This window comes from Oncorhynchus kisutch, linkage group LG10, assembly GCF_002021735.2.
Source record: "Oncorhynchus kisutch isolate 150728-3 linkage group LG10, Okis_V2, whole genome shotgun sequence".
In the NCBI taxonomy this organism is placed as follows: domain Eukaryota; kingdom Metazoa; phylum Chordata; class Actinopteri; order Salmoniformes; family Salmonidae; genus Oncorhynchus; species Oncorhynchus kisutch.
This window is the reverse complement of record NC_034183.2, coordinates 59,031,176-59,046,056: the sequence shown is the minus strand read 5'-3', so window position 1 is coordinate 59,046,056 and position 14,881 is coordinate 59,031,176. Positions and strand designations below refer to the sequence as shown.

Here is a 14,881-nt window from a genome sequence, read left to right as displayed (position 1 = left end):
ACATGGGTACATACAGGTTAAAAAACACAACAGGAAATGCATCTTAATTTAAAAGAAGGGAAAAAATGCACTTGACGGGCAAAGTTTGAGATGTAATCAAAGTAATGTTTATCCTATCAGGAGTGTTATAGCTGTTAAGAGACAGTTGTCATTTTTTTGACTGTTTTCTACATACAAAGAGGCTATTCTTTTAGGATGACCTTGGCTGTTTGTGTTGTGAAGGGCTGTTTCAGCCTGGAGTTGGTTTTCTATGTCGATCTGGTAGGAAGTAACTGTAATTGTATTCATGAACCATCTAAAAAGGAATAATTCAGTCCCGACCACCTCATTGAGAAGACTTCATTATCCTGAAACAAGTGTAACATAAGGAACCAAAGACAAACATCTGACATCACAAAAAGCTAACTTCCAGTTAATTTCAAAATAAATATTTAGTATTTTACAAGATGTTTCAAACGAAAATAAAATAAATCATTTGTAACCTTGTGACTGCCCAAGATCAAACGCTACAACAGTAAAGGTGGAGCTAAAAACCGCAAGTACATTACATGACCAAAAGTATGTGGTCACTGGCTCATCAATCATCTCATTCCAAAATCATGGGCATTAATCTGGAGTTGGTGCTATAACAGCCTTCACTCTTCTGGGAAGGCTTTCCACTAGATGTTGGAACATTGCTGCGGGGACTTGCTTCCATTCAGCCACAAGAGCATTAGTGAGGTCGTCACTGATGTTGGGTGATTAGGCTTGGCTTGCAGTCTGCGTCCCAATTCATCTCAAAGGTGTTCGATGGAGTTGAGGTCAGGGTTCTTTGCAGGCCAGTCAAGTTCTTCCACACCGATCTCGACAAACCATTTCTGTTTGGACTTCGCTTTGTGCGCAGGGACATTGTCATGCTGAAACAGGAAAGGGCCTTCCCCAAACTGTTGCCAAAAAGTTGGAAGCACAGAATTGTCTAGAATGTCATTGTATGCTGTAGCATTAAGATTTCCCTTCACTGGAACTAAAGGGCCTAGCCCGAACCATGAAAAACAGCCCCAGACCATTATTCCTCCTCCTCCACCAAACTTTACAATTGGCACTATGCATTGGGGCAGGTAGCGTTCTCCTAGCATCCAACAAATCCAGATTTGTCTGTCGGACTGCCAGATGGTGAAGCATGATTCATCACTCCAGAGAACACATTTCCCCTGCTTCAAAGTCCAATTGCTGGGCGCTTTACACCACTCCAGCTGACACATGGGGATCTTGGGCTTGTGTGTGGCTGCTCGGCCATGGAAACCTACTTAATGGAGCTTCTGACGAACAGTTATTGTGCTGACGTTGCTTCCAGAGGCAGTTTCGAACTCTGTAGTGAGTGTTGCAACCAAGGACAGATGATTTGTACACTCTACAGCAATCTGCGGTCCCGTTCTGTGAGCTTGTGCGGCCTACCACTTCGCGGCTGAGCCGTTGTTGCTTCTAGATGTTTCCACTTCACAATAACAGCAGTTACAGTTGACCAGGGCAGCTCTAGCAGAGAGGAATTTGACGAACTGACTTGTTGGAAAGGCGCCATCCTATTAAGGTGCCACATTGAAAGTCACTGAGCTCTTCAATAGGGCCATTCTACTGCCAATGTTTGTCTATGGAGATTGCATGGCTGCATGCTCGATTTTATACACCTGTCAGCAACGGGTGTGGCTGAAATAGCCCGAATCCCCTAATTTTAAGGGGTGTCCACATACTTATGCATATACAGTGCATTTGGAAAGTGTTCAAACCCCTTCCCTTTTCCACATTTTGTTACGTTTCAGCCTTATTCTAAAACTGATTAAAAAAGAAATCCTCATCAGTCTACACACCATACCCCATAATGACAAAGCGAAAAGGTATTTAAAATTAAAAACTGAAATATCACATTTACTAAGTGTTCTGACCCTTTGCTATGAGTCTCGAAATTGAGCTTAGATGCATCCTGTTTCCATTGATCATCCTTGACATTTTTCAACATCTTGATTGGAGTCCACCTGTGGTAAATTCAATTGATTTAAAAGTTTGTGGTCATACCACATCATTAAAAACATAGGTGCTGGGCTAATAAAGAATACTAGTATAGAACAAGAAGGCCCGCACACTGTTAAAGCTCCCAATTCACCACTTTACTGACAACGTTTACATCCAAAACGGGTCTTCGTCAGGTCGAACAAACAAACTGAGTGCTCATATCCCGAAATATACACATTTCACCTCACATGACCATTGCAGACATGATGCATGGTGGGTGCAAAAACAATTAGTCTATCTCTAATAATTTAATAACAAGGAGATGGGTACATGTACTAGTTCCAGAAAATAATATATATTTACAAAATTACCAAGTAGGTGACCTGGAAGGCAAGACAAATCAAAGTGACATATTCATGTAAAAAATGGTCTGATATTAAACTCTTGGTTCAGACCTCTATGAGATATGGTACACAAACGGTGAATCCAATACAATTCTCTTCTCAATAATAGATTATCAGTATCAATTCAATTGAATTGCACATGATTTGAGAGGCACACGCGCGTCTATATAAGGTCCCACAGTTGAAAGTGCATGTCAGAGCAAAAACCAAGCCATGAGGTCGAAGGAATTGTCCGTAGAGCTCCGAGACAGGATTGTGTCGAGGCACAGATCTTTGGAAGGGTACCAAAAAATGTTTGCAGAATTGAAGGTCCCCAAGAACACAGTGGCCTCCATAATTCTTAAATTGACGAAATTTGGAACCACCAAGACTCTGGCCGCCCAGCCAAACTGAACAATCGGGGAAGAAGGGCCTTGATCAGGGAGGTGACCAAGTACCCGATGAGAACTCTGACAGAGCTCCAGAGTTCCTCTGTGGAGATGGGAGAACCATCTCTGCAGCACTCCACCAATCAGGCCTTTATGATAGAGTGGCCAGATGGAAGCCACTCCTCACTTAAAGGCACATGACAGCCCACTTGGAGTTTGCCAAAAGGCACGAAAGGACTCTCAGACCATGAGAAACCTGATTCTCTGGTCTGATGAAACCAAGATTGAACTATTTGGCCTGAATGCCAAGCGTCACGCCTGGAGAAAACCTGGCACCATCCCTACGGTGAAGCATGGGGGTGGCAGCGTCATACTGTGGGGATGTTTTTCAGCATCAGTGACTGAGAGACTAGTCAGGATCAAAGGAAAAATAAACGGAGCAAAGTACAGAGAAATCCTTGAGGAAAACCTGCTCCAGAGCGCTCAGGACCTCAGACTGGGGCGAAGGTTCACCTTCCAACAGGACAACGACCCTAAGCACACATCCAAAATGTTCAAAGATCCCAGTCACCCAAGTCATAAACTGTTTTCTCTGCTACTGCACGGCAAGCGGTACCGGAGCACCAAGTCTAGGACCAACAAGCTCCTTAAACAGCTTCTAACCCCAAGCCATAAGACTGCTAAACAATTAATCAAACGGCCACCGGACATTGACACCCCCCATCCCTCCACTGCTGCTACACTGTTTATTATAGTCACTTCACCCCTACCTACATGTACAAATGACCTCGATTAACCTGCACATTGGCTCGATACCAGTACCCTCTGTATATGGGGCGGCAGGTAGTCTAGTGGTTAGAGCATTGGGCCAGTAACCGAACGGTTGCTGGATCGAATCCCTGAGCTAACAAGGTAAAAATATGTTGTTCTGCCCCTGAGCTAGTCCGTCAGTTCCCCGTGCGCCGAAAACATGGATGTCGATTAAGGCAGCACCCCGCACCTCTCTGTTTCAGAGGGGTTGGGTTAAATGCGGAAGACACATTTCAGTTGAAGTCGTTCAGTTTTACAACTGGTTATCCCCCCTTAAGACAATGCAGGAGTGGCAGCGGGACAAGTCCTTGAGTGGCCCAGCCAGAGCCTGGACTTGAACCCGACCAAACATCTCTGGAGAGACCTGAAAATACTAAGTAAAGGGTCTGAATACTTCTTAAAATGTTTATACATGTGCAAAATGTTATAAAAACCTGTTTTTGCTTTGTCATGTAGATTGAAGAGGAATTTCTACAAAGAAAATGAACAGGTTGGGATAACTTGGAGTTTAATTTCTACATACAAACTGGCTTCGATCCAGCTTTAACTTCATATCATACTAAAATGACTATCATACCTAAATGGTTTATCGATCTGACAAGATTCTGCACCAAGCTTAAAATCACTGTTAAAACAACTATATGCCTAAGCATAAAAGATAAGAATGTCAGCGCAATGCAATGCCTTCCATTGAAACAAATTCAGTAAATATTTGTTTTGATCCTTTAATTTACAGACATAAGTACATACACTTAGTGTAAAACAGATGCAAACATTACACCATTAACACATTTTCGTGCAGCAGGATTACCGGGAAACTTAATTGGAAGCACACATTACTTTGCACCATTTCAACATTTTGTCTATCATAGTTATTTTACAGAAACACACCAGAAACAAAGCAGAGTCAAATTAATATTATTACCACATGTATGATTCTAATAGGCATAATAATGAAGATCGGCACAGGAACACAAACTCATCAGACACTTAAGAGATTGAGTCCCTTTACTTAACAGTCTGTTATGTAGTATTTGCAACAATTGAGGCACAGCCACTTTGACAAACAGAACTCTGCGTCGACTCTGTACCTTGACCTATCATTTTTTATCAAACTTAACCAAAGCCACCTTTCTTGTGCTCACAATTCCTGTCAAAATTGTCGTAGGCACCCCAACCCTTCAAAATTATTGGTATCCAATAAGATAGGAGCATTAAACAATGGAAGTGTTGGATGAGGTAAATAGGAAATTGTCTTTAGAAAAAAATATATATATTTCTGTAAAATTCTGGTTGAAAACCTTTTTTTTTTTTTTAAACATCAAAAACCACAGTTTGTCCATTGAGATCCCTGCTTAGTCATTGGGTCATTGTTTTCTTTCCTCTAAAGAAATATAAATCTGACAGATTGTTGCACATCAATCAATAGATGCATTGTTAAAATACAGCATTGATCATAATAGCTATTCAACAAACATAAGGAATAGCAGTAAATTAAGATGAAAAACAGGTATTGACAGAATAACTGACTCTCAATCCCAGACAAACTACAGGAGGCACACATAGATAGTGCCCTCTACTTGCAGTGTGCAATGAAATAAACCAACAAACATAGTAAATACCCCTCCACCATTGAGGGCCCTGCCTGACCTATGAGCAAAATACTGTCTTTTGGGGAAAGATATTAGAAGCATGTGTGTGGGTCATGTCGTAATAGGAAAAAAGTACCCGCCCCTGTATCTAATCTTCACCCACAAGGTGTTGCCTTGGTAGGGTTGAGTGCAAAACAGGGGTAACACAATCTATGTGGTGCAGGGAGAAAACTATGTAGTTCTCTACACACACACCTCAGTGTGGTACAAGCAAAGACCGGACAACACCACTATCTCGCTCTTTCTCTTATTTTATCTTTATTTAACTAGGCAAGCCAGTTAAGAACAAATTCTTATTTTCAATGACAGCCTAGGAACAGTGAGTTAACTGCCTGTTCAGGGGCAGAACGACAGATTTGTACCTTTTCAGCTCGGGGAGTCGAACTTGCAACCTTTCGGTTACTAGTCCAATGCTCTAACCACTAGGCTACCCTGACGCCCCAATATCAATTATTTCCTCTGTGTAAGATCATGGCGGTGCAGCCTTCAATCTGTCCTGTCTGTTATTCATCGTTTTCTCCCCTACATTATGAATAAATCAAGAGTTCACATGTCCTTCTTCAGAGCCTCTGCATGAGTACTTGAAACAGAGGGGAGAGACAGTCAGTTACTGCAAACAGTGGGAAGAGGAGGGCAGGGGGACAACTTTCATTATTGACTACTGATCACTGATGATGTTCATGCTTTGGTCCACAAAACAACCCGTTAATACGCTGTATAAATGTGTGTGTAACTTCTCCAGCAGCTTTCTCTGACTCGTCTAGCCAGTGATAAGACCTGACTAGTAGTAATTGAGTCCCTGTATGTGTAGGAGCCAGTCGCTCTCCACAACCCTTCGTGTCCACCTTTCGTCATGTTGCTGCCGGGCTCACTGACAATGTGTATCCATGCCTCCACTGTCGTGTTGGAAAGGATCTAGAACTTGACGCATTGACCGGTGTTCACCATGAAAGCAGGGGGGGGGGGGGGGGGGGTATTTTTCGGTTCTTTTCTTGAAAGACAAAGTTTGTCCCTTACAATGGTCCGTATTTGGCTTCATATCGGGACATAATGTTCTTGCAGCGACCACAGTCCTTTCGCAACTCAGCCACTTGTAGCCGCAACGCCGCATTTTCCCTCTCCAGAAACGAAGCGCGCACTGTGATCTGGTTCTCCTTCAGCCGCCGGGCGTCACGTGAACGTTTGGCTGCCACGTTGTTCTTCTTCCTCCTCGACCAGTATTTATCATCCTGTGGGAGACAGAGGATTTTAATACAAAATAATAGAATCAGTGTTGTGGAAACATCCCTAATCCCAGACAAGCCCCTTTATTTCATGGCTTACTACTCACTCATTAATTTTGCTGGTGTAACATAGTGATACTACAATCTTCATCAACCAATGATTATTTGGTGCCCAAATTGCAGTGGCTACATTCTCATTATCCTACTACAGAACAACCAGTTCCATCATTCATCACCTCCCTGAAACAAATATTCAACATATTCATCTTACCTTCTGCTCAGTGGGCACAAAGACCTTTTTGGCCTTCTTGATCATGGGTTGTGGTTTGAGGTCCTCGTCAGAGAACTTGTGTTTGCGTGGGTTGAACAGCTCACCCCCAGGCACGCTTGACAGCACCAGGTCTGTGGGGTCCGGCTGGAAGTTGATGTCCACCTCAATGTCCTCTGGGTCGATGGGAGTGGGTGTGAGTCGGTCTGCAGACTTCCCCTCTAGAGGGAGACAAAGTGAATTCAATGAGGAGTATATTTTTTATTAATTTGGTGGCTGTTAAGTATGTTTTTATAATATTGAAGGCTATAGTTAATTGAAAATTCACAACTGTTTGCTTCATTTTTTCCTTAAGACATACTAAGGTCAGCGCTATATGAATACTGCCATTTTATAATGCTGTAGAGCTCAGGTTTCACACGTACGTATGTGTCCGTGTGTGTGTTGGAGGCAAGGTGTCGAGTGCGTCAGGTACGTCTATTTGACATTTGAATACAATAGGGGAGTATCTAGTGTCAGCATGTTACAAGCGTCTATTACAGTGTCAGTATATGTGCATGTTGAGTTCAAAGGTAGAATTTGTTACAGTGGTACCGTGTCTGGGCTTTTAACAAATGGGCCCCAACAATGTACCTTTTTTATTTTTAGACACTTCAACCTCCGTTGCTTCAAACCCAGACACAGTATCTTCATCGTCCCCATCTTCTTCTTCCTTCTCTTGTTCAGCTGGCTCTAAGGTGAGTGTGACGGTCTCTGTGTCAGAGGTGGTGAAAGGGGGTCTTGTCCCCTTGGTTTCCTCCTGGGCCAGGCTCTTCTGCAGCTCCTCCTCTAGGGTGACTGGGATGCCATTCTCCTGCAGGAACTCATCCAGGTCCATGTACTCCAAGTGGAAGGTCTCCCCATCATAGGGGATGGTCTTCTCCCAGATGGCAGGGGTAAGGGAGGCGGACACCCCTCCAATGCCTGTACCTCCAGTCCCACCACTGGCCCCTCCAACACCGGCCTCGCCATTATCGGCAGAGCACAACTTCTTCTTCTCTATTTCTGTGGAGATAACCGTGAAGAGCATAATGGGTGACGGTTTCACGACCATGTGAACACAAACAGAATGGTAAATAAAGGAAGATAGAAGTCCGATGTCATGGAAAGAAGTAGAAAGAAAGAAGTGGTGAAATTACAGAATGAGGTAAAAGAAAAGGGGGGGTGCATCAACCCATAAAAAAATGGGGAAGGGAAATCTGGACGTGTCAACACTGCCCCTAAACACAAAAACAAACATGAAAATAAATATTAATTGCCCTTCAAATGCAAGAAAATGATGTACTCATATTGTATGTGAAAAAAATGGTTTGACTGCAGTGCTCTAGGACAAGTAGGGAGGTGTGAGAACTTTATGTTCTTTTTTCCTCCCTCAGTTCAGTGCCTCAGGGGAAACTGGCACAGCACTCAGAATGTACAAAGGGTTTCCTTCCCCAGTACTGCTCTATGCTTGACACATTTGAACAACTATTGTACTAGTCATATATAATTATCAAACACAGCTGATTAAAAAACAAATGTGTCCAGTTGTTTGAGGGTACACAAACGCTCATTAGAATCACTACTACGTCTCCATACACCAGTCAGTCAACATGTCCGCGAAGTCAACGATCACATCAGATCTATGCAGTTCACATAAAAATGTGTAAATTGTTAAGTATCTTTCAATTCATCCAAAACGAAACCAGTAGGCTAGTCTTACCATCGTCGCCTTCGAGAATATTAGGTGGGGGAATGTCCATAATCTTCTTCAAAACAATAGGAATCGATTTCTGTGGATTCGACCTAGGCTGCAGAGGCGCCTTGAGTGTAGTTTCCCAGGCACTGTTAGCAATATCCGTTGATAAATTAAGTCAAAGCAGTGTTTCAGTCTGTTGCTTTGAAACCTGTTTCACAAATTAAAATGTTGTCATAACAAACACCACAGATCCCATCAGTCGAAGCCTACTGCGAGCACTGTTTCCTTATTCATGAGCTATACGCCTCTTCAGAAAATACTCGGCGCGGATTGGTCACAAATGTATCTTTTAATATTAAGTAGCTGACATTGAAAAGCCGATGGTGAGCCAGTCACAACAGAAGGAGTGTAGAACCCACCGGGAGTTTATTGGCTGAAGGAACACTCCGTTTCATTCCTTCGTACAGAAATAACTGTACTTTGCGTGCAGAATGTCAACATAGTGTCTCCCGACTCCTATTGTTGCTACATTTAGCTAAACCAGATAGATATAGAACGGTATGACTATGGCCATTCACTGACCCTGGGAACTGGAGGAGACGAGGACAAGGATGCTTCGCGACATTTATTTGGCCCCCAAGTTTTCAGATATATATTTTTAGACATTTTTGTTTTCATTGTTGGAGATAAAAACACCAGGAAATCAGCTCCAAGTGATTTTAATTTTGCACATATGTTCCCAAGTATTCCCATATGTGATCATATAATAATAATGAATAACAATTGATTGGGTTTATATAGCACTTTTCTACCAACTGAGGTACTCAAAGCGCTATACATAGTAGGGTGAAACTCACCTCACCCAACATTAATGTGTAGCACCCACCTCAGTCATGCACTGGGACCATTTTTGTGCCAGAACTCTCATCACAATTTAGCTATCAGTTGGACAGGTGAGGAGTGATATATGCCAATTAGGAATGAGTGGGGTGATAGGTGGCCACCCGCCTAATCATGTATTTATTATGATGGTCCGCCCCCGACCTCTCGCTTAAGAAAGAATTGGCCCGCGGCTAAATCTAGTTGAGGATCCCTGCCGACATTGGATACTTACTTACGTTTTATATGAAGATGCGTTGTATCCAGTTTCTCCTCTGCAATACATGATGACAGGATGCATTATACATTGATGCATTTGTATCCACACTCGTGGCCAAACAAAACACGTGTGTTCTTTTCTCTCCTTCACGTGCAGAGACAAGCTGTTGAGGGGCGTGGTTATGGCACGTGCAAAAGCAGCGCGGCGGTAGCCCAGGAAGCACGGACCTCGCACTATACTGAACAGCTGGCGTGTCCCTATCATGTATTTACACCCAGCACAACCGTTCTACCATTGGATTGGAAATGTGTTAATAACATATGAGTCATATCCCCTCACCTTACACCACATCAATAAAATTGTTATATTGATAATGGTTTCCGATATGCTAATAGACTAGAATTCTCACATTTCTGCGCGCACACGCGTATCCAAATGGAGCTTCAATAAACATCAGTCTGTTTTTTGTTGTTGCAGGATGTTCAGACGCGATCATGATGTACTGAACACATTCCACCACTGAAAATCAGTCATTCCAAAAATAGTAACAACAATACTTAGTAGCCCATGTTGGACATACCTGGAACCAATTAAGGGCTTCATTCATTGGGTGAATTAAATCTGATTAGTTTAGTTCTAGTTTTAGTTCACCTATGTCTTATCTATTTAGGTCAGTGTCATATTTTGTATGAAGACAGTTTGTACAGCGGCTTTAGGTCTGACCTTCAGGCAATATGAACCTTTATGGCAACAACATATGATGCAATGCAATGTTATTCTAGCAGGTCTCTATATGCAACAGCTCAACTGTTCACTTACTGTACAATATACACAACAGAGTGGTACAGTAACAGTACATCTGAACTTTTACAGAGTAAACAAAAGTCTAAGAGGGTACATGAGGGAGGAACTAGGCACAAATAGTTATCTAGGTTAAAATACAGGAGATATGAGCCCATAAAATAGGTCAGTAGGCTACCCTGTATCTAGACTAGCACCTAAAAAATTCAAAATAAAGTTATATAGACTCTGACAAGCTTATACAAATGGCAATTTAATAGACCCGTACAGACAGTACTTGAAGATGGCTATTATTTAGTCAGGTCACAACATTTACGATCAATTATTACAGAACTAAAATATACATGCAACATGTAAATTGTTGGTCCCATGTTTCATGAGCTGAAATAAAAGATCCCAGAAATGTTTCATACACACAAATCTTATTTCTAAAAAATGATTTTCTGAAATTTGTTCACATCCATGTTAGTGAGAATTTCTTCTTTGTCAAGAAAATCTGTTGACCTGACAGGCGTGGCATATCAAGACGCTGATTAAACAACACGATCCTTGCACAGGTGCACCTTGTGTTGGGGACAATAAAAAGGCCACTCTAAAATGTGAAGTTTTGTCTCACAATGCCAGGGATGTCTCAAGTTTTGAGGGAGCAAGCAATTGGCTTTTTGTCTGCAGGAATATCCACCAGAGCAGTTCCAAGAGAATATAATGTTCATTTCTCTACCATAAGCTGACTCCAACGTCGTTTTAAAGAATTTGGCAGTACGTCCAACCAGCCACACAACCGCAGACCCACGTGTATGATGTCGTATGAGCAGTGTGCTGATGTCACCCCATGGTGGCGGTGGGGTTATGGTATGGGCAGGCATAAGCTACGGACAACAAACATAATTGCATTTTAGTGATGACAATTGTAATGCACAGAGATACCGTGACGAGATCCTGAGGCCCATTGTTGTGCCATTCCTCTGCTGCCATCACCTCATGTTTCAGCATGATAATGCACAGCCCCATGTCACAAGGATCTGTACACAATTCCTGGAATCTGAAAATGTCCCAGTTCTTCCATGGCCTGTATGCTCACCAGATATGTTTGGGATGCTCTGGATCAACGTGTACGACAGTGTTCCAGTTTCCACCAATATCCAGCAACTTCGCACAGCCATTGAAGAGGAGTGGGACAACATTCCACAGGCCACAATCAACAGCCTGATCAACTCTATGCGATGGAGATGTGTCGCGCTGCATGAGGCAAATGGTGGTCACACCAGATACTAACTGGTTTTCTGAACCATGCCCCTACTTTTTTTTAAGGTATCTGTGACCAACAGATGCATTTCTGTATTCTCAGTCATGTGAAATCCATAGATTAGTGCCTAATGAATTTATTTAAAGTGACTGATTTCCTTATGAACTGTAACTCAGTAAAATCTTTGAAATTGTTGCATTTATATTTTTGTTTACTATATGATGGCACAAGCAATGCATAGAGACATGGTCCTGATAATTTCCCTCTTAGATCAACACAATTGTATGAACGCAATATAAATCCTCTCCTACATTCATTTCCTCGGAGGGGAAAAGGACCAGAGGGTCCAGCTTTGTGGGAGCAGCAGTATGGTTTGTTTGCTAACAAACTGGGTGATCTCAGATGCCTCTAGTTCTTGTCTGCATAACAGATGGATATCAATCTATTCAGACTGCATAAGAGTAGCCCTAGTGGAAGTCTACTGTCCACAGCAAGAAGGGCATGAATGTACAATTGTTTAGTGTTAGGAAAATAAGAGACTGAAAGACCATGTATTCTGTCTGTATACATATCCCTCTTTAGAGAAATGTAACAATGAACTAGTCTCACATATCTTAACATCCGCCAACTGGTTTTGGTGTTGACTTGAAAGCAGAGATGCACAGTCTCTGGGACATTCAGTAACTGGAGTGGAAATGCTTTAACCGCTGGGAGCAACAAAGGCTGTGCAAATCACATTTTATTTGCCACATGCTTTGTAGATAACAGGTGTAGACTAACACTGAAATGCTTATGGGTCCTTTTCCAACAATGCAGAGTTAAATGTGAAAAATAAAAGAAAGTTAGTGGCACAAGTAATAAATTAAACAATGAAAACAAATAACAAGTAAAAATAACATGGCTATAAACGCTAAGCATACATGTCACGACTTCCACCGAAGTCGGTTCCTCTCCTTGTTCGGGAGGCGTTCGGCGGTCGGCGTCAACGGTCTTCTAGCCATCGTCGATCCACTTTTCATTTTCCATTTGTTTTGTCTTGTTTTCCTACACACCTGGTTTTCATTTCCCTCATTGTTGTGTATTTAACCCTCTGTTCCCCCCATGTCTTTGTGTGGAATTGTTTGTTGTAAGTGCTTTATGCCGTTGGTTTTGTAATTAAACTGCTCTGGCTAGTTCTGCTCTCCTGCGTCTGACTTCCCTGCCACCAGTTACGCACCACTTACAATACAAAACATTAAGGACACCTGCTATTTCCATGAAATAGACTGACCAGGTGGATTCAGGTGAAAGCTATTATCGCTTATTGATGTCACTTGTTAAATTTACTTCAATCAGTGTGGATGAAGGGGAGTAGACAGATTAAATAATCTTTTTTAAGCCTTGAGACAATTGAGACATGGATTGTGCATGTGTGCCATTCAGAGGGTGAATTGGCAAGACAAAATATTTAAGTGCCTTTGAACGGGGTAAGGTAGTAGGTGCCAGTTGGGTTGCCTGGTTGTTCACGCTCAACAGTTTCTGTGTGTATCAAGAACGGTCCACCACCCAAAGGAAATCCAGCCTTGACAAAACATTGGAGTCAACATGGGCCAGCATCACTGTGGAATGGTTTCAACAACTTGTAGAGTCCATGCCCCGACAAACTGAGGCTGTTCTGAGGGCAAAAGGGTCAGGTGCAACTCAATATTAGGAAGGGGTCCTTAATGTTTTGCACACTCAATGTATAGGGAGTAGAAAATAACATGGCTATAAACAGGGAGTATCAGGACCGAATTGATAATTGAGGTAGCTATGTACTGTACATATTGGTAGGGGTCAAGTGACTAGGCAATAGGATAGATAAGACAGTAGCAGTATCATATGTGTTGAGTGTGAAAGTGTGTGTGTGTGTGTGTGTGTGTGTGTGTGTGTGTGTGTGTGTGTGTGTGTGTGTGTGTGTGTGTGTGTGTGTGTGTGTGTGTGTGTGTGTGTGTGGATTCAGTATTCATGTGTGTGCATGTTATATGTGTGTAGGCGTTGTTGGTGTGTGTGTATGGGGTGTGGGTAGAGTCCAGTGTGTGTGCATGGTGCAAGAGAATTAGTCCAAAAAAGGATCAATGCAGGTAGTCCAGGTAGCCATTTGATTAGCTATTTTTTAGTCTTGTTTAGAGGTCGTATGGTTTGGGGGTAGAAGCTGTTCAGGGTCCTGTTGGTTCCAGACTTGGTGCATTGGTATTGCTTGCCAGGCAGAAGCAGAGAGAACAGTCTGTAGCTTGGGTGGCTGGAGTCAGAATTTTTTGGGGCCTTCCTCTGACACCGCCTGGTATAGAGATCCTGGATGGCGGGAAGCACTATGGTGATAAGCTTGATCACAGATGACAATGAGACAGCCTATAGGGAGGGGTTGGCGCAATCCTGTCTGGGTTGGCGCCCCCCCTTGGGTTGTGCCGTGGCGGAGATTTTTGTGGGCTATACTCGGCCTTGTCTCAGGATGGTAAGTTGGTGGTTGAAAATATCCCTCTAGTGGTGTGGGGGCTGTGCTTTGGCAAAGTGGGTGGGGTTATATCCTGCCTGTTTGGTCCTGTCTGGCCCTGTCCGGGGGTATCATTGGATGGGGCCACAGTGTCTCCTGACCCCTCCTGTCTCAGCCTCCAGTATTTATGCTGCAGTATTGTCAGGGGTCTAGGGTCAGTCTGTTGTATCTGGAGTACTTCTCCTGTCTTATCCGGTGTCCTGTGTGAATTTAAGTATGCTCTCTCTAATTCTTTCTTTCTTTCTCTCTCTCTCGGAGGACCTGAGCCCTAGGACCATGCCTCAGGACTACCTGGCATGATGACTCCTTGCTGTCTCCAGTCCACCTGGCCGTGCTGCTGCTCCAGTTTAAACTGTTCTTCCTGCGGCTATAGAACTCTGACCTGTTCACCGTACGTGCTACCTGTCCCAGACCTGCTGTTTTCAACTCTCTAGAGACAGCTAGGGAGTTCTAGGGAGTTTTTCCTAGCCACCGTGTTTCTACACCTGCATTGCTTACTGTTTGGGGTTTTAAGCTGGGTTTCTGTACAGCACTTTTAGATATCAACTGATGTAAGAAGGGCTATATAAATACATTTGATTTGATTTGATTTGAAGGGGTCAGTGACCTGGCAGTGTGGTGCCGGGACAACGACCTTTCCCTCAACTTCAGTAAGACCAAGGAGCTGATCGTGGACTACAGGAAACAGGGGGGGGGGGGGGGGGGAGTACCATCCACATCAACAGGGCTGTAGTGGAGCGGGTCAAGAACTTCAAGATCCTCTGGGATCAAATCCCTAAGGACATAAATAGTCCA

At 43.0% G+C, this 14,881-nt stretch overlaps 1 protein-coding gene across 1 annotated transcript; it reads right to left on the bottom strand.

Annotated features, from left to right (window-relative positions):
• Positions 1-4,275: 4,275 nt before the first annotated feature.
• LOC109898521 (thyrotroph embryonic factor) lies at positions 4,276-8,732 on the bottom strand. Its single transcript, XM_020493506.2, has 4 exons — positions 8,453-8,732; positions 7,345-7,755; positions 6,715-6,932; positions 4,276-6,449 (listed from the first exon to the last, which is right to left on the bottom strand). Exons 1-4 carry the CDS (start codon positions 8,490-8,492, stop codon positions 6,234-6,236), a joined length of 885 nt encoding a protein of 294 aa, XP_020349095.1. The 5' UTR covers positions 8,493-8,732; the 3' UTR covers positions 4,276-6,233.
• Between the last annotated feature and the right edge of the window lie 6,149 nt (positions 8,733-14,881).